Raw genomic sequence first — 26,600 nt, 5'->3', positions numbered from 1 at the left:
AAATAAGGAATGGGTTAAATAAACTTAGGAGCCAGAGAGCTGGTATAGGGGTTAGAGTTTGATTTAACCAAGGCCTCTCAGCACTGCTTGGTCCTCTGAGGAACAACCGTTGTGGTCCTGGGGGGTCCTAGGGACTGTCAGGGTGGCCCAGAGTCAGCTGGCAGTGCAGGTGGGAGAGACCCCTCATCCTCTTTCTCTCAAGGAACCATTTGGTGGGTTGGCCAAGAATCCCTAGGAGGAGCTCCCTGGCCTCTGGGCATCACTCTGCATCCCCTGCCACTCTAGAAAGAGAAAGAAAGAAACTTAAAACTTGGCCCATTATTCAGAAAAAAAAGTCTGTTAGAGGTTTAATTTTCAGATTCAAAATTTGTACTTTGCCCACTTTGTAGACTGCTCAGGGTGGTGATGGTCTGAAATTCCTCCTGGCTTCCAATTTCTTAGCATCAGAATTGGGTTGCTGGCAACCTCGTTTCTAGCAAGAATCAGAGATGTCCTCAGGAAGTCTCAGTGGAGTTCAGGTTTGCACAGAACACTGATGGGTGCATCGATTGCACTGGCCTGGAGGATCTTTCATATGAGGGAGGTTGAGTCTGACTTGCCTGTTTTCCTCCAGGATGCCAAGGCTTCTCTCATCCCAGGGCCTACCGAAGGCTAGAGCCATACATAGCACAGCAGGGTAGGGCGTTTGCGTTGCATGCCGCCGATCTGGGTTCAGTTCCTCCATCTCTCTTAGAGAGCCTGGAAGGCTACTAAGAATATCCCACCTGCACGGCAAAGTCTGGCAAGTTTTCTGTGGCATAGTCGATATGCCAAAAACAGTAACAACAAGTCTCACAATGGAGACGTTACTGGTGCCCGCTCGAGCAAATCAATGAACAAAGGGAGGACAGTGCTACAGTGTTACCTAAGGCCAAATTCAAATGCTTGGGTGATTAGGAGGTAAAATGACATTCCAGGCTTTCCTAGCCATAGATAGTAGCCTGCTGGAATTTTGAAATACATATTCCTATTTTTGACATTTAAAACAAACATATATATTTTTATTTATCTCACACAATAAACAGACTTCCCTTCTTAAATCATTAAAATAGAGAATTCTTGAGATGGTCCACAACGTTTGTACAAAAGTCTCTGAAATCTTTTCAGTGGCCCTGAGTCTAAAATGAATCTGCTAATGCACATCTACATTTCTAAGACCCCTTGAAGGACAGAGAACAAATACATTTTGAATCAAGACAATGAGTGACAGGAAAACTTGTCCAGTCATAGGATGACGAAGAGTCAATCTTTATATAGCCCAAGAATTGGTGCTTGAATACTATTTTCCCCAACTGTGTTGAATTTATAAAGTAAATTTTTCTTTTTTTATCTTTGTTTTCCTTTTAGATATACCAATAACTACCACCTGGACCCTTCAAGATAATTTTGATAAGCATCAAACTATGTCACAAAGTATTATTGACCACATCTCAGGATTTAAAGATGAGACTGGAATTGTGGCAGTCACATCTTCAGAGTATATTCCAAATCTTGATAAACTAATATGTGGCTGTGAAGATGGGACAATTTTCATTACTAAGGCTTTGAATGCTGCAATAGCAGGACTGCTAGAAGGCGGTTCTTTATTAAAAGGTCATTGGACTTTATTTGACCCTATTCATTAATTTTACCAAAACTTCAACTTTAATACGCTTGACTGTGAGGATTGAAAAGCTTGGGGGGTGAGGGGAAGGCTGGCATTTACTGATAAGTTTGTTTATATTTTAATGTTAAAATATAGTCTTTTTTAAAGTCAAGTAGATTATACAATAAAAAAAATATTTTTTTGTCCTTCTTTCAAAGGGTTCTTCAAATACTCTTTACTAAAGACAGCTGCTAATTTTCCTTATACCATTTTCATTTTTTTTTGTGTTGTATATACCAGCATAACACTATGTACTATTTTATTTATATTTCTTTATATTACACAAAGAGCAACACACTCTCAGTTAACTGAAATGCCTTTAACTAATCTTAATAAAATATTTGAGGAGCATGTCAATATGAGTATATTTAAAAATGATTATCTAATCATTTCTAATGATTTCTAACTTTCTAATTAGAAAAAATACCTTATTAAAATAGAATGAACTATCTTTGCATGCATATATGGGCATGATCTGTAGTTTTACTTCCCAGGAATAGAATTACTGAATCAATATTAATGTGTATTGTAGATTTTGAAAATATAACTAAAATGTTTTCTATCAACATTTATCAGTATACACGTGTGTCCACTAGCAACCCGTGAAAATGCTTTTTCTCTGACCAACTGTGGATACTTCTAGAAGTTTTTTTAATGTCTGAAAATCAATAGAAAATTTTATTTCTTGCCTCAATTTTCTATTTGTTGGTACAATGTGTTTCCACATTTATGCATTTCAAAAATTAGTAATACCTATTATTACAGCTTAATAAAGTTTAAAAAAAGAATAAAAATGGGAGCTGAAAATTTGGTGATGTGAAAGCACAGCTGTATATCATTTAAAAACATATTATGGGTCCTAGTAGACAGCAAGGTCTTTGAGGTTAAACACTCAGTTCAATTTAAAGGGGTTTATGTATTATAGTTCTTGGCTCACTTTAGCTTCCTTTATCCTTGACTTTAATGTTAATTTTAAGGGCAACATCACTAACTTGAGGTTATTTTTGAAGAGGTAAAGTGCTCACTCTTTTAGAGAAATGTTTGCTAATTTGTGGCACTGGAGTTGGTTGTTTGCTAGTGTACTTGAAAACTTAATAGATTTTGAAGAACCAACATCAGGGCTTCATCAGAAGCTCAACCTGTCTTAAAATGGGGCTTGCCTCAACTTCTTGACATTGGTGCTGCAATTAGTGTTAAACAACATCTGAATGTGAGCACAGGTGATACACACTGGCATTCACATGTTGGTGTACCAAAGCTATTGGGTAATATTCTTAGCCTTGTATAACTTTAACTATATGAAATTTTTCTTTATTACAAATTTGTAAAAAAAAAAGCAGGTAGGGTCTTTTCTTTGTAGCAGGTATTATAGCAGGTAGGGTTTTTGCCTTGTATTGTGGTGACCCTGGTTTGGTCCCCAGCACCCCATCTGGCCCCCTGAGCATCACCAAAACAAAACAAAACAAAAATTGTAAAAGAAAATCTTCAGAAAATGTCTTGAGCAAAAATAACTTTTCCCTCCCCTTGGCATTTGGTTGTTTTCCAGATTCCCTTTCTCATAAAGTTCTAAAAGGCCATCACCAAAGTGTTACTTCATTACTTTATCCACATGGTCTTTCCTCAAAATTGGATCAAAGTTGGATGGTGTCTGGGGACCGAGATTCATGTGTCATCTTGTGGGACATTTTTACTGAAGAAATCTTGCATCAGTTCTTTTTAGAAGCTGGTCCAATAACGAATCTTTTCATGTCACCAGAGAATTTCAAAGTAAGTTAAGGGACAAAGAGTAAATATAAAAATTAAATTGCATAAAATAAATTGTTAAGAGAGTAACCAAAATGATTATATTTCTGTAGAAAAAAGTTTTATGTGTGCCATTACACAATTTTATGTTTTTAATCACCTTTCTAAATAATTTTTATTATTATGACAGCTCAAATTTTACAGGTAATTTAGTTATATAAGCAAATATTTTGTCAACTGTTGACCTTACAAATGTCACTTAATTAACTTTTAAGTATTTATACATTTTCTTTCCCCCTGGTTCCATATTTTAAGTTTTAATAAAACAAAGTCTTTAAATTAAAGCAATAAACTATAAAAGCAAAAATAATTCAAATGCTGTAGAGATATGTAAATCAAAATTTAAGGTTTTTTTGTCTAACAATTTGTAATAACATGATATAGTTTTTTCAAGCTGTACTTTTCCTTAAGTGAGACTTCATTTGATCTTTTATTTAATAAATAATGAGTTTAAATAAATTTATGAGCATCTACATTCTGCTGGGATAAAGGACATACTTTCATGTATAATTTTCTTATGAAATGTAAATTTAAATTTAACTTTCTTTGGAGTTGATATTTCTTTTAAAATAGAAAAAATCTTTTAAGCTGCTTTAGTTTGCAAGTTAGATGAGTGGCTTATAAATTATTTCTTTATACTAATATTATAAAAAATTACCTCCAAAGTAAACTCAGAAAAATCTTAAATTGTAATAAGACATAACCAAAGCAATGTTTTAGTTAAATGATTAAACAAAATAGTAAAGTGTAAAACCATTTCCCAATAGTGATTTTGGATGCTACGGTGTTCATTCTTGATGTCCCCTTCTGAATCTTTTTACTTCTATCTCAGTCATAGCCGATTTATGTCTGAGGCTTAGGGCCCATTAAATGAAGTCAAATAAAAAGGGAGTTATTGACAGGATGTGAGAGACAATCCTTTAGACATCCAAGACAACACACTACAGTCAGGGCCCAATGGAACGTGACAGACATCCAGAAACCAGAGCTATTCACTGAGCCCTTCTTCTCCTCGGTATCCCCTTCCCTCCTTTTTGCTTTTCTTTTCCTTAAAGACTATTTGTTTGGCTTTACTGTGATTGTTCCTTACATAGCTTATCCCTATGACTTCTTTGTCTAATTTTGAATGCCTAGTAAAGAGAACCATATTGGTATAGAGGATGTCTGCTCCTAACATGTGTGTAGTTCCATGTATCCAGGAGAACACTGCATCGTCCACACTAGAATCAGGAGGACTATCATCTGCCTCTTTCTTTTAACTTTGTTTGTTCGGGGACACATCCAACAGTGCTCAGGGCTTGCTCCTGCTCTGTATTCAGGGATCACTCCTTGCAGGTTCAGGGAACCAGATGGGATGCAGAAGACGAACCGGATCAGCCATGTGTGAGCAAATGCCCTACTTGCTGTACTACCGCATGGCCCTGTCATCTGCCCGTTTCTCTACAAGGCAGGGCTCCCAGGCTGACACATTTGCTGTTTTGTGGTTTGCATCCCAGTGTTTATGTGGCCTCCTTTAAAAGATGTATGGAACATAACACGCTCCCTTGTACCCCTTAGAGAATTCCTCACTGGGGTCTGGAGGGACCCTAACTGGTGATTAAACACAGCAGCTGAAGCACTGTCCAGTGTGTTGGTGAAGTAGGAGAAAGCAGCCCCCAAGGAGGGTAGAAGAGAGAAATGTAACCTGCCCTCCCGCTGTTTGAGTCTCAACTACGATTTTCCCAGGCCAAACTCCCATTAGTAAGATGACTAATTAATGTCCTAGAAATGAGTCACAGTAACCCCATAGATTAGCCTAAAGAACATCAGGTTTTGGTGGCTTTTGGTCTAAACTGTGTCTGAAGTGAATACATGCTGACTTTTACAAAAGCATCTTAATCTTTGTCCTATGAGCCTATTTTTGGTCCTTGTGTCTTTGAAGCTGTATATTCAATTGATACTATTTAATGCTTACCTCTTTTAGATTGTGTCTACACTGAGTTTCCTGTTTGAATTAGAATCTGTATAGTTCTGGGAACAGCACCAAATCACATTTTGAGGTTCTAAGTGGAAAATATCAGCTCATGATACCCTTGGGCCTAAGCTTGTGTCTACTAATAGCTTCTTTTTATGGTACCAAATTAGTTCTGGGGTTTATTGTATTCTGCATTATTTCCGATGTCTGCCTCACTGCCTGAATTTGCTGAGTGATGGTCAAGTCCTTCTTTTATCATCTAAGTAGATCTGGCCTGGAATTCTTATTTGCATCTCTTGACCTTTCTGAGATTGTTTAATGTGCCCAGTTGGCTGTTGCCACTAGGCTGTTGCATGGTGCTGTGGAAGGTGGAAATGTTTGATAGGTGGGGTTGTAACAAAAACATTGTAGTAGAAGAAAATGAAATTTAATTGTAAGGAAAGATTGTGTATTGACACAAGATTACTTTCTATCTTACAGCTGAGAGGTGAGCAGGTAGTCTGCTGTGTCTGCAGTGATCATTCTGTGGCCCTTCTCCACCTGGAAGAGAAGCGGTGCCTTCTTAGTGCCCGGAAGCACATTTTCCCTGTTACAAAAATAAAATGGCATCCTATTGAGAATTTTTTGATTGTTGGATGTGCCGATGACTCTGTTTACATCTGGGAAATTGAAACAGGTATATTAAAATTTTACTCTTTTCATTTTTTTCTGTATTTCCGGCATCAACTATGTGGCTGGGCAATGTGTTCTAGAAAAGACTAGTCATTGACTTGATTTTTACTTCTGATTGGGCTGCACTTCACAGCTGGGATTGAAGGTACCTATAGAAAATAAAACACAACAGCTCAATTCACATCCTAACCAAATGATGATTAGCTGACAAGCAGTGCACAGGAATGAGCCGGATATTTCTGGAAGCTATAAATAAAAACATAAGTTATCTACTTTAATTATTAACAAGAGAAAAATTTAGTGTCCTACCAGTCTCAAATTCTCATTAAATCCTGCCTTCTTCAGCATACTCACCATCTCAGCAACATTTTGAACTAATTGATGATCAGTAATAATGGAATATAATTAATTACAAAATTCCAAAAAAGTTGAGTCAGGGAAACTGAAAACTGTGTGCTTCGGTTGAACTCTTGATATTGTAACAGAGAGAATGCATATTGGAATTTTTGAGTTTCTTAAAACATTTTGCTCTATAACATGTTCATTTCAGACAAATGCTGAGAATATGTGAGATAAGATGATGTGATTAATGAATACTAGTCAGGAGAAGGCACTTGATAGTACATTTCATAAAAATCCAGTAAATAACTTTCATTGATTAATCAGCATTGGTTTTATTTGGGTGTTATTAATATACTGGAAAGTGTTTTAGCATATCTTTTGGGCCATACTTGACTAAAATTCCTGTTTTCTTTATCTTTCTTCTGTTTGGTATTGGTGGTGGTGGTGGGGGGGGTCAAACCACATTCGTTGGTGTTCAGGGTGTGGCCCAGCCCCTGATATCAATGCCTTAGTTTGTGTTTAGGGATCACTCCTGCCAAGGCTTAGGAAACCAGGTATAGTGCTGGGTATCTAATCCGTGTTAGTCAAATGGAAGGTAAGATGCCTTACCCACTGTACTATTGCTCCAACTCAATGATGCTTATTTTCTTTACATTTGACTTGCCTGTGTTACGATGTTTACAAATGCATGGTGTGGAGAGAATGCAGCATTCTACTGCCTTACATGTATTTTATTATATAGCATTTGTTGCATTTTTTTTGGCATATCAAATACGTCACGGGTAGCTTGCCAGGCTCTGCCGTGTGGGTGACATACTCAGTAGCTTGCCGGGCTCTCTGAGAGGGGCAGAGGAATCGAACCTGGGTATAGGAGGAAACCAAGACATTGTAGCATTTTATAGACTTTGTTCCCATTGGATGGTGACACATTTTAGGATGGTTTAAAATGTCATTTCGCCATTGTAGTGCTGGAGCATTTATGGTTCTGGTTTATCAGTGTGCAAGATTTCACAGCTCAATAAGTGGTGAATTGGGGCCTGAGAGATAATAGGGGTGGTAGGATACTTGCTTTACATGTGGTCAACCCGAGTTTGATTCTTGGCATCACATACAGTTCCCCAAGCACTGCCAGGAGTAATTCCTGGGTGCAATGCCAGGAGTAACCCCTGCTTATAGTTGGATCTGGCCCCAAAACAAAAATAATTAAGTTATGAATCAATTTGAATTTGAGTTTAGAGGCTGGAGCGATAGCACAGCGGGTAGGGTGTTCGCCTTACAAGCGGCCAACATGGCCAACCCAAGTTCGATTCCTCTGCCCCTCTCGGAGAGCCCGGCAAGCTACCGAGATTATTTGATATGCCAGACACAGTAACAACAAAGTCTCCAATGGAGACGTTACTGGGCCCGCTCGAGCAAATCGACGATCAACGGGAGGGCCTTTACCTTTACCTTTTGCCAATTTGAGTTTGGTTATATATATCATGTAACCAATCACCATTATTGGTTACATGATATATATAAAATTAGCATAATTTTGAATTAGTTGAAAATCTTTCAGCCTGAGTTATAGTTGTTTATAATGGACAAAATAGACTCCAGAAAGTGGGATTGTCTCTGGGATCTCCATGACTATTTCAAGTTATTTGTCTTTGTAACAAGTTTTCTCATTGTAAAATCACGGGAAAGATCACGGTCCTCCCGTTGTTCTGTGATTTGCTCGAGTGGGTCCAGTAACGTCTCCATCATGAGACTTGTTATTACTGTGTTTGGCATATCGAGTACATCACAGGTAGCTTGCCAGGCTCTGCCATGTGGGCGAGATACTCTCCGTAGCTTGCCGGGCTCTCCAAGAGGGGTGGAGGAATCGAACTCGAGTCGGCTATGTTGGCTGCGTGCAAGGCAAACGCCTTTCCACTGTGCTATAATGTTGCATATGTCTTAGGGTTAAATGAACTAATAGTAGCCATAGTGCTTTTAATAACACCTCAAAGAACTAAGTTCATAGTAATAGTGGGCTCATTATTATTAAAGAATTTACAAGATCACATTATTATCAAGAAATTCACTTCTGCTTATGAAATCTGAGCTTGTAAACATGTGTACTTACAAATGTGTATAAGTGTACTATTTTATTTTGATTGGTTTGTTTTTGACAACACCCATTGGTGCTCAAAACTTACTCCTGGCTCTGGATTTAGTATTTCAATCACTTCTGGTAGTGTTCAGGATCATGTGTGATGTCAGAGACTGAGCTAGCTGCATGCAAGGCCAAAACTCTACCTGTTGTACTATCTTGTTGGCCCCAACACACTGTCACTGTCACTGTCACTGTCCTCCTGTTGTTCATCAATTTGCTTGAGCGGGCACTAGTAATGTCTTACAACAAATTGTGAGATTTGTTACTGTTTTTGGCATATCAAATACGTCATGGGTAGCTTGCCAGTTTCTTCCATGTGGGCGACATACTCTGGGTAGCTTGCTGGGCTCTCTGAGAGGGGCAGAGTAATCGAACCTGGGTAAAGGAGGAAGCCAAGACATTAGCACTTCTGGAGACCATTATTATTCTCACATAGTTTTACTATTTCTATTTAAACTCTCCAAATAAATTATTAAACTCTATATAGCTCTCCCTTTCAGAGAGCCCAGCAAGCTACCAAGAGTATCCCACCTGCACGGCAGAGCCTGGCAAGCTACCCATGACGTATTCAATATTCCAAAAATAATAACAATAACAGGTCTCATTCTCCCCGACCCTGAAAGAGCCCCCAATATGCCACTGGGTTACACTAGCATTCAACAGGACGAATGGAGATGTTATTGGCACCCGCTCAAGCAAATCTATGAATAATGGGACAAGTGATACAAGTGATAGAGCATTTGTAAAATAGAGACATATAGCCAAATGGTTATCCTGTCTCACCTCCCAGACTATCACTATTCTCAATACTTTGATCTGCTCTCTGTTAGGTGTGTTTCTATGTCTCTACTGAGTTCAGTCATGATTCCGCCATAATATTAAATTCAACCCGATGGGTAAAAAGAAGAAACATTACTGAAAGAAATATTTATAGGTGTCTGGACATTGGGAAAGAGTTGAGGATTTCTTCATGATGCCCTGAGCACCCAAACTTTGGCATTCTCAGCTATCTTTCACAGAGAAGATAGTGCTGCTGGAAACCAGTGTGAACTGAAGGTGAATAGGCTTGACGCTCTTAAGTCATGCAAGAGAATTCATTACAAAGATACAGGACTAACACAGGTAGAGAGTTGGAAACAGTTCTCTTTTCTTTCTACTACATTTGCTTCCACTCGTTTAATCCAACTGGGAGTCAGAGAGGATTAAGTGTTCAATTCTAGGTAACAGTCAGGGCCACAGAGCCTGACATAGAAGTGTAGGCAAAGGATCGAGTGGGGACAGTGGTTAGTATGGTGATATTTATGGGCACACCATATTTTAACTCAGAAATCACCATGGTAGTTGATTATTTGTTGTTTCCTATGAAGAGTTTGTTAGAAAATTGCCATATTAGGTATTATATATATTTGAGCCAAATTAACCTATAGAATATTTGTTTCAAATGATACTATTGAACCATTTCTTCCTTGTTTTGTATTATACTAATAGCCTATAAATAACATTAATTAAACCTATGGTAGAGCTTCTCAGTGGTGAAAATGTTATTATACTTGTATTAGTTCTGCACACACCTGTGTTATGACTTTTTCCCTTTCCAAGTACATTACTCTTGACAATCTAATTTGCACCCTTCATCATTAACTTGGAGGTTGCTAAACAGTCATTGATTGTTTTTGATTTGTTTCTCTTTGTATTTTTTGGCCACACCTGGCGGTGTTCAGAGATTACTTCTGGTTCTGTGCTCAGAAATCATTCTGAGTTTAGTGGACAGAGATGCTTCTACAATTTCTGTATGTAATTTCTCTTTCATCTTTTTATGCACAGATGGTAAAATTACAGGTATGAAAGCACATATAGTTATAGTTTCATAAAGTTATGGAAGAACCATCAGCTTAGAGCAAAACAATTAGGCTGAAAAGAGGCCTATGTGGCTATATAATGCTTTTTACTGATGTTTTTGGAATGTGAACGATAAACAGGTAAAGGTAAAAGGTAAAGGCCCTCCTGTTGTTCATCGATTTGCTCGAGCGGTCCCAGTAGCGTCTCCATTGGAGACTTTGTTGTCACTGTGTTTGGCATATCGAATACGTCACGGGGAGCTTGCCAGGCTCTGCCATGCGGGCGAGATACTCTCAGTAGCTTGCCGGGCTCTCCGAGAGGGGCGGAGGAATCAAACTCGGTCAGCCATGTTGGCTGCGCGCAAGGCAAACGTCCTACCTCTGTGCTATCGCTCTAGCCTGAACGATAAACAAGTTAAGCCAAATGCTCCTTGTGCCTTGGTGGCTTGAGTACAAATTTATTATCCCAACACTGGTCCATTGCGGTTGATTACGGTTCATGCCTTCTCCACTGTAGGTGTGTCCTTAGCTTTGTTTTAAGTTTTCTGTAGGATTTTTAAAATTAGTAGGATGTGTTTCACTTCCTCATGGGTTAAGTCTTTTTTTTCTACACCTGTCAGTTTTTCTCCGAGTCTTTGCCTCTTTGATTCATTCAAAATCCTTCAGACTTTGCTCCAAGTGTGAGTAGATTTGTTCTTTGCACTTTTTTGTGCTTCATCGTGTCTCCTAGAAATTTCTGGAAGGTGTATAAATTGACACTAAGATATTTGATGAATTTTTCACTTACAAGAGCAATTCCAAAATTAATTGTGAGAAAATAGGAATTGTCAGTGGAATAAAGATTTGAGGAGAGAGACCTTAAATTAAAAGGCAGGAAAATGGGCTTGAAGCCACTTTAATTCATTCTCACTGTGTAAAAGGACAGCCTGGTAGAAGGTTAGGAGCCAGTGGGGGGTGAGAGTCTGTAACCTTCTCCTAGGTGTGACTGAATACCTGCATTTTGTTCCCATTTTGTACACACATGAAAAAAGCCTGGTCTCAGTCAATTCCAGTTTCTTTGGTAGAATTGACAAGTATTTTCTAGATTCATACAACACCTCTTAATGTTTCCCTTGGGGATATCTTAGGCTAAGGGTCAGAATCGCATTTGTGCCCCCTCTATTCATGGAAGAGGCAAACAGCTGAAGCAGAGGAGGGCTCTTACTTCACTGCTGCCCCCGTAAAATGCCACTCGGCCTGGTTGGGACTGATGAGGGCACCTAGACTTCCTTATTGATTTACCAGACGTCTCATAATGTTGAGACCTTAGATTAGGAAAGGAAAAAATTGGAGATGCCATTTTGATTAATATCTGAGCTCCCACAGTGTGTTTGGCACTGACAATCCTAGGCAGTCTTGCTTCCTTTATTGTTACGGAACACACTTGAGATAATGTAATACTGATGGTCACCCATCCCCCCAATATGCACCAGAAATAAATTTCAATGCTGAACTCATTACTCTTTAAAGAATTGAGTTTAAAATATACTTCTTAGGATTTTTCTGTTTGCAGTAGTGGATTTCCATAGTAGAAGTTAGTGTAACGAACTCTTTGTGTTATTAATATGACACTGTAAGTATTGAAATTTTTCTGTGAAGCTTATATATTGTACTCTGAAGCCTGCCAGAAGAAGCAGCTAGCTGTTTTTTATTGGAAAATAAAACCTTATTTGCTTAAAAACAAACATTATTGATAAGGAAGAACAGAAAACATTTTTTTTTGGCAAGGAGCTAGAGTATGATTTTCAACTTTGTAGGGGTATGTAGTAGTTGTTACAAGCACCAAGCCTATGCTTCAATGCCTAAAACGGATTGGCGAGAATACACAAAATAGCAGTTGAGATTGTATTCCAATAAAACTTTGTTTACAAATGCAAGAAGCCAGTGCCAGAACAATAGTATAGCAAGTAGAGTGTTTGCCTTGACTGCAGCTGACTTGGGTTTGATCCCTGGTACTATATATGGTCCCTCAATACCTGTCAGGACTGATTTCTGCCTGCAGAGCTAAGAGAGAGTTCACAGCAGTGCTGGGTGCAACCCCAAAGCAAACAAAAAAAATTCAAGTAGCTAGTTGGGTTTGGGCTGGAGCGATAGCACAGTGAGTAGGGCATTTGCCTTACATGCAGCCGACCTGGGTTCGATTCCTCCATCCCTCTCGGAGAGCCCGGTAAGCTACCGAGAGTATCTTGCCCGCATGGTAAAGTGTGGCAAGCTACCCGTGATGTATTCGATATGCCAGACACAGTAATTTTCTGTGAGACGTTACTGGTGCCCGCTCGAGCAAATAGATGAACAACGGGAGGACAGTGCTACAGTGCTACAGTTGGGTTTGCCCGGTAACTTTAGTTTATATATTCCTAAGAAGGATGGTAGAAAAAAAAGTCTTTTTTCGAGGTCTTTTGTCTTTTTTAGGTCTTTCAAAGGATTTTTTTCTATTGCTAAATACCTCACTGATATATATATATATATGTGTGTGTGTGTGTATGCATGCATATATATATATATATATATATATACACACACACACAGCAACTTTATTAATGAGGAAATGGAATAGAAGAGATATTTTATGACTCCTTGGACTAGGTATTCCCTGCTTACTTTCTTGATTTTTTTCTCCCCTCCCTCCTCCTCCCCCTCCTTCCTTCTTTCCTTCTCTCCCTCCCTCCCTCCCTCCCTCCCTCCCTCCCTCCCTCCCTCCCTCCTCCCCTCCCTTCCTTCCTTCCTTCCTTCCTTCCTTCCTTCCTTCCTTCCTTCCTTCCTTCCTTCCTTCCTTCCTGTATAATACAACAAAAACACCTCTTGAAGATAGAAGTCAGTCTTTGTAGACTGTTAAGTAAGCAATTCGATTATAAAGAATTTTCACAAACTCTCAGAAGAACTGAAAGGCTCCCAGGAAACCTGTCAGAGACCCTCCCAAAGGAGAGAGGGTCTCTAGCTCTTTCAGAGCTTGGCTCTTTGATTACCCACAGCTCAAACAGCTCTTGGTACCCGATTTCTCAGATGACAGATTACAGACAGCAGATTCTTAGTGGGCAGCAGACAGTGGCAGGAACTGAGGTAGCGAAAGGTTACAGCTGATAGGGAAGAGATACAAAAGTTGGTATGATGACTCGGCTGGACCAATAGCACAGCGGGTAGGGCGTTTGTCTTGCGTGCAGCTGACCTGGCCGACCGGGGTTTGATTCCTCCGCCCCTCTACAGCAAGCTGCTGAGAGTATCTCAACCGCAAGGCAAAGCCTGGCATGCTCCCCGTGACATAAACAATAACAAGTTTCATAATGTTACTGGGCCCGCTCTAGCAAATCGATGAAAAACGGGAGGATAGTGACAGTGGCAAATGACTTGGGGCAAAGGCTCTTCCTGGGAAGACCATTGCCCGGAGCTGACATGTCTCTCCTGTTTAGGAAACTCCTCTATCTACCTGCGCAGGTTCCGGGCAGCTGCAGGGCAGCTTTCAGGACCCCTACCCAGAGCTGGCTCTCCTCCTTCCCACTTATGTCTGGCTTCTGGATACACACTGAAAGGTTTTATAGCAATGGTGGGTTCCAGAACTAAGAAAATCTCAGGGGCAGCTTGCAGCCTGGAGTTTGATGTTACTGGTCTTTGGCCAGAGTATGCGGAGAACTCAGGGTTTTATGCAAGTCTATTTTTGTTAATTCCTTCCTGTTCCTGTCCAGGTAATGTGAGCTCTGTGACCTTGAGCAGGAAGCTTTACTCCTGTAGCCTGGCTTGAAGACCCAGCCTCTGATTATGACCTGGTTTCTGTGGGAAAATGCTTTGAGCTGTAAAACAAACATCTTAAAAACAGACCATTGGAATGAAGCCTGTGCATATACAATTAAGGAAGTAAGGAAGAAGATAAAACATTTCAGAGTTCTTTTCACCACAGGTGTTAAATTTTCTCTGGCAATTTCTTTCTGTTGAAATTAGTGGCAGTTAGAGAGAAAATGAGCCAATTCACAATGGCACCGAAAGCATAGAAATGAAAGCATTAGTCATTCTGTGGTTTCAAAAACACATAAGTCCTAAAAAGAAAATTTAAAAGAACTACTAAGAAAGGAAAGTTTTGTCAATGAATAGCTGATAGACCTCATTTTAAGAAAATATCGTGTTCAATCTTCTATAGATCTGATTCAATATTTGTTTTAATTATTTAGAGAAGGTGTATGCCCGATAGTTCCCAGAAATATGGAGTCATATTTTTCCAATAGAATAGAACAATGTGGTTAAATTCTCACTTTACCATGCTAAAATATCATACAAGGTCACAGCAATGGGGAAGTATTTTTTCCCTGTCCACACGTTTTACTGGGTGACCGTATTTGGAATCTCTTGTCTAGTCTTGTTACACATACAAATTCTCAAGTCCCCCAAGTTACCAACTACATTGTTCAGAGGGACAGTTTTGCTTAGCTTTTTTTTATCAAGGTGATCTTTTTAATTGATGTAAGGTTGTCTGCTGTGCCATCAGTACAGGTAGTGTCTGATTTTCCTGAGCTGCTCACGTGAGGCAGGTTTGGGGTATGCAGAGTTCGGCGGCTCACAGTCTTTCCAGTTTGTCCTTTTCTCACAGTTACATGAGAGGAATAGCACAGAGGGTAGGGCGTTTGCCTTGCATGCAGCCAACCCTGGTTCGATTCTTCCGTTCCTCTCGGAGAGCCGGGCAAGATACCGAGAGTATCCCGCCCACATGGCAGAGCCTGGCAAGCTCCCCGTGGCATATTCGATATGCCAAAAACAGTAACAACAAGTCCCACAGTGGAGACGTTACTGGTGCCCACTTGAGCAAATCGATAAACAACGGGAGGACAGTGCTATCGTGCTACAGTGCTACATGATTTTGTTGTGGTAGAATACAGATGGAGCTCTCTGGAGATGATTGTTTTTAGAAAAGAAAAATAGGATACATTAAAGCACCTGGTAGTATTCTTTCACTCCCCCCATATCACTTTTTCCAAGCCCCCCCCTTTTTTTATTATGATAACTGATGCCATTACTCAAGATGTATTTATAGCCATAGCCTGTTTGGAGGAATCTTTCTCTCTTCGTGGCCATAGTTACCTAGTTACTCTACACTATAATTTGAGATGCTGATTCATGTAGTATGGTGTGTGTTTATGTGCAAGTGAAAATTCATGTGGGCACACTTGTGTATTTGAACTGCATGTGTCTGTGGTTTAGCTACCCAATTATTGCACAGTTGGCCTGGAGACTACCCTCATTAATACATGGCCAGCAGGGCCCATGGCTCGATGCAAAGGCCACAGGCTGTGAGATGCTTTGGCCCCGTACAGCCAGACACTACCCTGGCAGTACCCAGAGAGTCATGTAGTGCGATGACTTATTCTGGGTTGGGTACATGGCTACATCCCTGGCGTATTTATTTATTTACTTGGGTAGGTCACACCAGTTGTGCTCAGGGCTTACTCCTAATTCTGTGCTCAGGAATTACTCCTAGCAGTAATCAGGGTTCTCTAAGTGATGTCGGGGATTGAAACAGGTTTACAGCTTGCAAGACAAGCACCTTAACTCCTGTACTAGCTCTGTAACCTGATACTTAGTATTGTACCTTTATGAGATAGATATTTGTTTGGTGCAGAGCAAATACAGCTGGTAGGGCATGTGGCCAAAATGGGTTTGATTCCCAACTTTCCATATGATCTACAGAGCCTGCTAGGAGTGATCCCTCAGTTCAAAGACACCCAGAAGTAAGCTCCACTGAGTATGGTCCCCAAATTTAAAACAACAACAACAACAACAAAGAAAAGTAAAAGATATTAGTTTAATTTATTATTTTTATTCTTAATGCAAAAAACTGGGAAGTACAGCAGCACAATATGCCATTATTATATTATTATGTTATATACATATTACTATATATAAGCCTGAAATGTATAAATAAGCCTTAAATATATAAGCCTGAAATTGTGTGTGTGTGTGTGTATGTGTGACTATAGGAAATACTTCATGGCAGTAATGTAAGGTAATTTCCAACATGAATTGTCGGGCGCTTTGTTTACTCTTGCCATTTAGTACATTGATAAAAAAAAAACATTAAGTGTGCTTCTTTAAGTATTTTGATGACTGCCTTTTGATATCATTTCAATCCTTTATAATCCGATGTTTTAATGTCAACACTAAAAACTATCATTGTGAAGAGGGTTCATTGGTTTCTCTAGACTGCTAAATGTGTTGATGGCAAGATGAAAAGGGTAAGAACTCTGTTGATCTGAATTATTTTTAATGTGGGATGCATTAAAATTACTCAATGATAGCAATACAGTTGGGGAGCGCAGGTCGATATTATTTGCTTTTTCACTTGGCAAGCGGCTTCCATTTGCCTTCTGAGTATTTTTTTAATTTATAATAACCGAGAAAAATACATTAGTAGGAGTTTAACCAACTGAAATCCAGCAGTTAACACTGTTACCTAGTGAAAAGGACCCTTTACTTTGGTGAAATTATATAAGTGCTAATTTGATTTTAAGATTTTGATGAGTTTCAAGGTGAAGAAATGCCAAGGATGCAGTAGTAAAATTCCAGAAAATAATGATTTGTTTTCTTCCTGCTGTTCTCTGGTGTTCTTTAAAGTGCAGGCTTAAAAAAGAAAAAAAAAATAAAGTGCAGTCTTTCCTTGGAAGGTTGCTCAAAATAAGCAGACACGTTTTTCTCATCACAAGGCTGGATCTGTTGCTATGTCAATCCTTATTATTTGAAAGCATCTGGACAATTATTAAATGTTGTAAAACACACAGGCACTTGTATTTGTGTATATGTCTGTGCACTTTAAATCATTCAATGCCACCTTTTGGAGGGCCATCTTCTTGCATTTGAGCATTTGTTGGGTATATTTTTGTAGTATTTACAATATATCTTTGAGACTTTTTTATATGAAAATGAAATCAATTTCATTGACTGATAAAGGTAAATATTTTCTTCTGTGAAATTACTTTTACCAACAAAGTGTTCTCCCCCACCCCCACCCCTTTTATTATTTCCCTTGGCAATTGCTTTCTTCCTGGGTTTTCCTTTAGGAAAGAAATGCTCTCACTAATCAATTTTCGTTGATTGTTACACTTTGGATCAAGTGCTAGCTGGTTTATTTGTGACCTGTGTGTGTTGACTGTTCTTAAGGGCGATGCTACAGCAGCAGAAACATCGTCTTGTTTGCTCCGTGATCTGTCCTTAGTTTAGCCCCTCTGTGAGCATTTTATATTGGCCCTTGGAACTTGAGTGAGCCTCACAGCTGCCATGTTTGGTGAAATAAACCCAAAGGAGCCATCTGCCCCTCCCTGTGCTGCCGCCTTTCATTCCCTAGCAACTACCCAGTAGCCAGCTGCCACAGAAATGATCAGAAAGCAAGATTCAGTGGACTGTAATGATTGTTATTCTCTGGGAATGCAGGTTGTCTGGTTTGGCTGAGAGATAAAGGATATTGGATGCACTTGTTTCATCTGAGGGTATCAATAATATCCAACTTCAACCATTCATTACTTGTTAGCATTTGATAGAAATGGTCTTTTTCTTCATAGGGACAAATCAGGTGAAAAGGAATTCCAGGGCCAAGTCCTTGACTTGGGGGTGGTGAGCTGAGAATTTGAGTCTGAGGAATGTTGTTAAGTCTTATCTTGTGCACTACCAAAAAGTAATGGTTGTGAAACTCAGCCTTGTCAGAAAGTTCTGGGCATGGATTTACCCTCGTTTACCTACATCCTGTGCATGTTGAACTGCAAACACATTCCACTGTGATCTATAGCAGTTGCTGAGAACACAAGGGGCATCTTTCTGGTACTGGAAAGACTGGAATCTTCTTAGTACCAGGGAAACAACATGGTACTCAAGCATTATCTGAGTTGACAGGAAGTTGTTCTCTTAAATTTAGTTAAATAAATCAATTTAGATAAATCAATTTAGATAAATCAATTCTACTAAAATTTGAAATATGAGGGTTAAGGTTAAGGTTCCAGGAAAAAGAACTGGAGTAAAACTTACCAACTTACTTTCTTATTTGTCACATCCAGCTGTGCTCAGAGCTAACTCCTGGCCTCCTGGATCTGTGCTCAGCTATAGGATAACTGTAGGATAACTGTTTGTCTTTCTCCCTGGCCGCTGGGAGCATGCGTTTGTTGATTGCCCCCCAACCTGTCAATTACCTTTGCCTCCTAATCAGACTCTGACTTGTAAATATTGTCTTTCTCTTCTCCTGAATGTCCTTTGCATGGCTAGTTATTTCAGAGCAATTGCTTTTTTTTTTCTTTTTGTATGGATACAGGAAGACAGGTAAAAAGACAACCCTGTGGCTTGGGAGTTGATTGACTCCAGATAATATTATCTCCTGGGCATCTGCTGTCGACTTGAGCCTCAGTTGTTCTTACTTTCTAGGTCCCCAAAAGCAGGGTCTTGACAAGGGGCTGGATGGACCCAGGGCAAGCGGTGAGTTATGATCTACCCTGGCATCAAAATGGGCCTGGCCAAAGTGCTCTAATGCCTAACTATAAGTTAAGAACATGGTCATGGACAAATTCTGTCATGATCCTAAAGTAATAACTAGATTTGAACCCTGCTGGGGTTAGGAATGATTGATCCGGCCTGAGCACTGTAGTCTGAGTCTGTGGTAAGATGACCCCAGGAGAGTCACCATATAAGCCTAAAAGTGTCTATTACTGTGTCCATACAGAATGGTAAATATTAGGAAGGAGAATTAAAGATGTTAATTAAGTTGCAGGTCGAAGGAGAAGAGAAACACACCTTAAGGGCTGTTTTGCCCTCGTGGGCTGCAGGTGGTGGGGAAGTCTGAAAAAACATTTTTCATTTTGCTTTCCATGGGGAGGTATGTTTGGGGGGGCATGGTGAAAGAGATAAAAACGCAGCTGTGGAGAGATGCAGTGGTGGGGGAATTGAAAGAGAAGGAGAGGAGAAGATTGAAAAAGAGACACAGAGACAGAAGAGGACAGGAGATTGGGGAGAGACAGCAGAGAGAGAGATAGAGGAGACAGATACAGCGGGAAGAAAAAATTGCACAGTTAGAGAGAGATACACACACACACACACACAGAGGGTTGGAGAGAGCTTGGAGAGATGAGAGATGGAATAAACGGCAACTCATCAGCAACCAGCTTGGCCCTCATTCTTCCTTGGTCCATCCAAGGCAATGGTCATCTAGGGTGAAGAAGCGGCTTGAGAGCACCAAACACAGGGGCAAGAGAGAGCCACCCAGAGAATCAGTGAAAATACATTAATGTGTAATTCCTGCATGAGAGGGGTTTACACAGCCCGAGAGTGGGAAATTTACACACTCAAGGATCACTCCTGGCTGGCTCAGGGGACATATGGGGTGGTGGGGATTAAATCCAGGTTGGTCCTGTGCAAGACTAGCATCTTTTCCATTGTACTATCTCTATGACCCCTGGTTAGCTTTTTAATTTTTTAAAAATCTTTTTAAGTTTTGATTTGCTTTGGAGGTTAACCATTTTTTAAAAAAATTTTTATTAGTGAAACACCATGAGGTACAGTTGTAGATTTACAAATTTTTGTACTTAGGTTTTGATTATACAATGATCAAATACCCATCCCTCCACCAGTGCCCATTTCCCAACACCACGGATCCCAGTATCCCTCCCACCCCCCATTCCCCCACCCCACCCGGCCTTTGTGGCAGGGCATTCCCTTTTGTTATCTCTCTCCTATTGAGTTCTGGGTGGGGGAGAAGACCTTAGGAGCAGCGTTGGGGTCCAGAGGTTAACCATTTTTGACCATGACATTTTTCTTATTTTAGAAGCACCAATCATATATCTAATTTGAAAGTACCACAATATTAGCATCTCTTTTATATGTCACTGTGAAATCAGAAAATTATTTATGATTTGGTTTCAGAAACACTTGCAAGTGCTAACCTCTTAAATTGTAATTGCAGTAAGTTTTAGAGTGAGGTTAAAAATGGTAACAGACATAGTAGATTTTCTCCTAGTTGAAGGGTGTATTGCTTAAGATTAGGGAATTATTTATTTTTTGGTTTGTTTGTTTTTGCTTTTAGGGTTACACCATGTGATGCTCAGGGGTTACTTCTGACTTTGCACTCAGGGGTTACTTCTAACTCTGCACTCAGGGGTTACTTCTGACTCTGCACTATTCTCACTCCTGGCAGTGCTTGGGGTGCTTGAGATGCCAGGGATTAAACTCAGATTGGCTGCATGCAAGGCAAACGCCCTACCCACTGTACTGTCACTTAAGCCCCAATGCATTATCTGAAACTTACACATCAGTAGGTTTAAACCTCTATGTGTTTCAGTCCTTTTCCCCCTACTCTTCTGTTATGTTTTTCTGGAGGTCAGTGATGAGAATGAGCTACGAGAGTTGTGTGTAGCCCACTTGCTAACTTCCAGAGTTGTTCTGAGTGCTGGATACTGTGGTAGAGATGCGCTGAAGGTCACTCTGGTCAGAGACTTTGTGAAAATATATCCTCTATCCCTGTAAGCAGTAGACAGTTGATCTGAAGCCAATCAGAGCTTGTTGTCATACTAGGATCTTTATTTAGAATAAAATAAGTTATGTCCTTGAAAGTCTATTTTACTGCTTGCTGAATTTGTTGAATTTAAATATATTTAGGAATGAAGTGTCCTGATGCTTAATCTGGTACTTTCAGATTCACCCTTTTTCCCTATCCTCACATTATTTTCTAGGTAGCTAACTGATTCCTCTAGGACCCTGTGTTCCTGGGTAGAACCCCAATCAATCTGTTGAACATTTTCCCGAATACTATGCACTGTGGAATTGTTTTGCTAGGAAGGTGCGACCAAGGCAATCTCCATATGCTTTTGTAGACAAGGTAGAGAACCTGGTGTGTAACTGAAGAAAAATGAAGGATCATACACAGATCCAGTAATCACGTCTTTTAATTAATGATTGTTATTGGCCAGTTGCTTTTGTTGAAATCTTATTTTATGTGCCTAACTGATAGATTTTTTTTTTGGAGAAAAAAATGAGAGAATCACTTTGAAATACTACTAGTCTTTGACTCTCTGTCCAATATCATGGTAGATTCAGTAAAGAGCAAATACTGTCCTGATGTAGATAAGACCTAATTTTGTGGTTAAACTTTACTTATGTAAATTTAATTTATATTCTTAGTAATTATGTAATAGTAATTATTTCTATGGGCTTGAACGATAGCACAGTGATAGAGTGTTTGTCTTGCTCACAGCCAGTCCAGCCGAGCTGGGTTCGATTCCTCCACCCCTCTTGGAGAGCCCAGCAAGCTACCGAGAGTATCTTGCACACACGGCAAAGCCTGGCAAGCTACCTGTGACATATGCCAAGCACAGTTAGCAAGTTAGCAAGTTAGCAAGTGGGCTACATGGGATACACACAACTCTCACAGCTCATTCTCATCACAGACAACAAGTCTCAAAATGGAGATGTTACTGGGCCCACTCGAGCAAATCGATGAACAACGGGATGACAGTGTTTGTTTGTTTGTAATTATTTCTAAACATCCAGTTTTTTGACATTCCATTATCAGAATATTTAATTGAAGCCTTTTTTAAATTAAAGAAATGGTTTAAAATTCTTGTTTAACAATATATTTGATTTCAGTTAGCTAGGATGACTTTGTTTCAGTGGTGGCAAGATTTCTACAATGTTCCTCTGAGGAAAAATACCCCGGGTTTCAGTTTCAATTACTGTCTTAAATTGATCTATGTGTGATCTTTAAGTGAATAAAATACAATATAAAATATTAATCCATTGAGGTTGGGTTTGAATCTTAAACTCCTAATTTGCAGATAAATTCATTCAGTGATTATGACTTCTTTTTAAACCAATTTCATCCCTTTTTGAAAAGTAGTCATTTTTCTTTTTCACAGTCTAAGTGGACCTAATTGTGAAGCTGTAAGAGAATTTGACAGGATGTTTAAATACATAATTTGAGATTATTCATGTACAGTAGTTTATGACATTTAATTTATCAATATATATCAAAAGTAATTGTCTATTAAATTTATATCCTGCTTTTGGAGAGAAAACATTAGAAAGCCCTGAAACACATTTGGCTTTGAAATATTCTGCATACACTAAAAATATGAGCAAATAAGAAGGGGGATATGCCAGGCTCCCTCATTTGGGGCAATCCAGAGAGGGGTGTGTGAGCCCCACCACCAACTATAAAAGAGCCCGACACCCAAGAACTTCCAGAACTCAATCACCTCCATGATCAGTACCAATCTCCACAGACTTCGACGAGTCTCATTCATGAGGGAATCTACTGAAAAACCCAGGTATGCAGAACTTGTGACCCAGGCTCTCTTGGAGTCAGGAATGTGTGACCTCCCCATCTCCCTGTGTTTCTGGTAGCCTGAAAGACATGCCAATGAACTGCCTCTGGCACCATTGCCATTCAAGCTCATTAATGACTGTGATACAACCTGGATCACTTGATCCAGATAAATCCAGATCCCAAATAAACCTCGGAAGAGGAAGAGAGCAATATACCACAGAGATGCTTCTGGATCCCAAGGTCACCATGCAGTGAAAAAATTAATTCTAACTATATCACCCTATTTAAAATCTTAGAATTCCTAGAGTGATATCTCATACTCTATACAGGCTTAATGACTCCAGAGTGATACAACAAATTTTTTCTTCTTGGGTCACACCCAGTGAAGCACAGGGGTTATTCCCGGCTCATACACTCAGGAATTACTTTTGATGGTGCTTGGGAGACCATTTGGGATGCTGGGAATCAAACCTGGGAGAATAAAATCCAAGAATAATAGAGATAAGGTCCAGGAGGGTTCCTCCATGGCTTGGAAGCTGGCCTCACATGCTCCGTGGGTAGGGGGGATGCAGCTGAGATAGAGAAGGGACCACCAAGTAAAGGATCCTTGGAGGTTCGCTCAGGATGGGAGATGGGTGCTGAAAGTAGACTATAGACCAAACATGATGGCTATTTAATACCTGTATTGCAAACCATAGCACCCAAAACGAGAGAGAAAGAGGGAATGTGCCTGCCACAGAGGCGAGAGTGGGGGTGGGGGGTGGAGGATGGGGTAGGGGTGGCGGAAGGGGTACTGGGAACATTGGTGGTGGAGAATGGGCACTGGTGGAGGGATGGGTGTTTGATCATTGTATGACTGAAACATAATCACAAAAGTGTGCTAAGTCTGTAATTGTATCTCACGGCGTTCATTAAAATTTTTTATAAAAGAGAGAACATAGAACTTATATTTGGGGTCATAAGCAAAGGACCTCGAGATCACTTCTAGTAAGACTAGGGCAATCGGGCCAGATGCTTGGCTGTCCATGCTTAGTTGACCTGCAGTGCTTTCCTGATCCACCAGCATTTCTGGGGACTGGAAACAGGTGGTACCCGGAATGGAATTCATGCATGAGACTGAGCTCCAGCCCTTTGAAATCATGCCTAAGACTATAACCTTAGGGCTGTTGTTTGTTTTGTTTTGAGGCCACACCCAGCTGTTTTCAGAGCTTATTCCTGGCTCTGTGTTGAGGGCTTAGTCCTGGATCCACCCTCAGGAATCATTCCTGGAAGGTTTGGGAAACCATATAGGATACTGGGGATCGAACCTGTGTAGGACACATGCAAGGCAAGTGCCCCACCTGCTGTACTCTCTCTAGCCTCATCAGGAATAAAAGAGTTTTGTTTTTATTATTATTAATTTTTAGTTTGATTTTCTTTATATTTTTTCACAGTAACAATGTTGTTCATGATTGGGTTTCAGTTCCACAGTATTCCAACACCCTTCACCAGTATACATTTCCCACCACAAATTTTCCCAGTTTCCCTCCCACCCCCTTCCCCTCTCCCCTGCCTGTCTCAATGAGTGAATTATTTTAAAGTAACCAACAGGGGCTGGATCAATAATAAAGTGGGTAGGGTACTTCCTTGCTTGCAGAAGACCCATGTCCGGTCCTTGGCACCCTGTATGATCCTCTGAGCCCTCCAGGGGGGTGATTCCTGAGCACACTGTCTGGAGTAAGCCCTGAATATAGCCCATTGTGGCCTTCCACAAAAATAAAGACAAAAACAGAAGTTAACAACTGCTTAAGCCACACCCAATGAGCCTTTGGAAATAAGGATTTGGAAAGTGGGTATGTGCTTTCACACATACGATAACACATGTACATACATGCATATGAATGGATGGAAATGGAGAGTATCATGCTATGTGAAATGAGTCAGAAAATGAGGGACAGATATAGAATGACTGCACTCGTTTGTGGAATATAATGTAGTATAATAGAAGGGAAGAAAAGTTTTTGTAAGAAATTTTACTTAGCTTATCATTGACTTACAATTTCATAGAATTTCAGGAACTTTGCTCTATTTATCCATATGTATGGATTTGTGACCACCTCTAACAATGAAAAAAATTATTATAGACTTCTCCAATATGTGGGGAAAAAAGGAAACAGTAAAAGAGCAACAGATGGTCAAAGTAATCAAACTCAAGTTTTTGTTTATAGAACTGAGTTTACCGGGCTAGAGAAATAGTACAGTAGATAGAATGCTTCCCTTGCACACAACTAACGCAGATTTGATCCCTGGCACCTGAGTTCACCAGGAGATATCCCTGAGCACAGATCCTGTAGTAACTCCTGAGCTCTGCTGGGTGTGGCCCAAGGAACAAAACAAAATCAAATCAAACAAAAGAGAACTGAGCTTTCATGGGGATGGTAGTGTTGAAAGGGATCTTGATGAAGTCATGAAATTTACATACAAGTGGTACAATATGGAAAGTATCATGCTAAGCGAAATGAGTCAGAAAGAGAGGGATAGACATAGAAAGATTGCATTCATCTGGGGGATATAAAGTAACAAAGTATGAGATTAATACCCAAGAATAGCTGAGATCAGCACCAGGAGGATTACTCCATAACTTAGAGGCCAGCCGGGTAGCCTAGAGGAAAGGGCTATTCAGATAGAGAAGGGAGCACCAAATAAAGGATGTTTGGAGGATCCTCCCAGGAGGGGAGATGCATGTCGAAAGTAGACTATGGACTGAACATGTTTGCCACTCAATGCCTCTTTTGCAGACCACAACACCCAAAAGGAGAGAGAGAACACAGGGGATTGCCCTGCCACAGAGACGGGGGGATGGGGGGATGGGGGTGGGAGGGATATTATCCATGGTGGTGGAAAGTGGGCACTGGTGGAGGGATGGGTATCTGATCATTGTATAATTGAAACCAAAGCACAAAAAATTGTAAATCTACAACTTTAAAAAAAAATAAAATAAAATAAAGGGGGAAAAAAAAAAAAAAAAAAAAAAAGAAAGGGATCTTGAGGCATAGGTGAAGAGAAGCAGGCTCTCTGGTGATGGGTGTGGTGTTGGAATGATATGTGTACAATGTATGCTTAACAGTATCATAAATCCTGTTACTTCAATCAGAATATTCTATAAGTACTTATCACAGTTTTAAAATAATTATGTGATTAAGAAAGAGAAATTACAGTTAAATAAGTAAAGCTTAATTGATGGAATCATTATCTCAATGTAAATAATAATTTAGCATTGTCAATAATTACTTCATAGCACAGCGGTAGGGCATTTGCCTTGCACGCAGCCAACATGGCCGACCCGAGTTCGATTCCTCCGCCCCTCTTAGAGAGCCCGGCAAGCTACCGAGAGTGTCTCGCCCGCACGGCAGAGCCTGGCAAGCTCCCTGTGACGTATTGAATATGCCAGACACAGTAAAAACAAAGTCTCCAATGGAGACGTTACTGGGCCCGCTCGAGCAAATCGATGATCAACGGGAGGGCCTTTACCTTTACCTTTACCTTTTAATAATTACTTGGTCTAAATTCTTAATATAAATTGAATATAAAGACATGAATAGGAGAGACTAAAGAAAATGCTAAAGAATATATATCTAATCATTTGAATATGAGGAACTGATTTAGTTGGAGCAATAGAAAACTAACTAGGGGCTGGAGCAATAACATAGTGCTTAGAGTGTTTGCCTTGCACACAGAGGACCCAGGTTCAATTCCTGGCATCCCATATGATCCCTGAGCACCCTCGGGTATGACCCAAAAGCAAACAGAAAAATGAAACAAACAAACAAAACTAAAATCCAGAAAAACAAACAGAAAATAGCTCGAAGGCCAGCAGA

General features: G+C 39.9%; 1 protein-coding gene across 1 annotated transcript in view; it reads left to right on the top strand.

The window, feature by feature from the left end:
• Positions 1 to 26,600, top strand: part of WDR72 (WD repeat domain 72) — a 224,983-nt gene that overhangs the window by 30,480 nt on the left and 167,903 nt on the right. The window contains exons 10-12 of the mRNA XM_056115668.1: positions 1,387 to 1,632; positions 3,231 to 3,451; positions 5,922 to 6,117. Of these exons, the coding sequence (XP_055971643.1) occupies positions 1,387 to 1,632; positions 3,231 to 3,451; positions 5,922 to 6,117 (663 nt within the window). The remainder of the gene's footprint in view (positions 1 to 1,386; positions 1,633 to 3,230; positions 3,452 to 5,921; positions 6,118 to 26,600) is intronic.

The sequence above is a fragment of the Sorex fumeus genome, unplaced genomic scaffold, assembly GCF_029834395.1.
Source record: "Sorex fumeus unplaced genomic scaffold, SorFum_2.1 ptg000029l, whole genome shotgun sequence".
Lineage (NCBI taxonomy): Eukaryota > Metazoa > Chordata > Mammalia > Eulipotyphla > Soricidae > Sorex > Sorex fumeus.
This window is presented reverse-complemented; position numbering and strand designations above follow the sequence as displayed.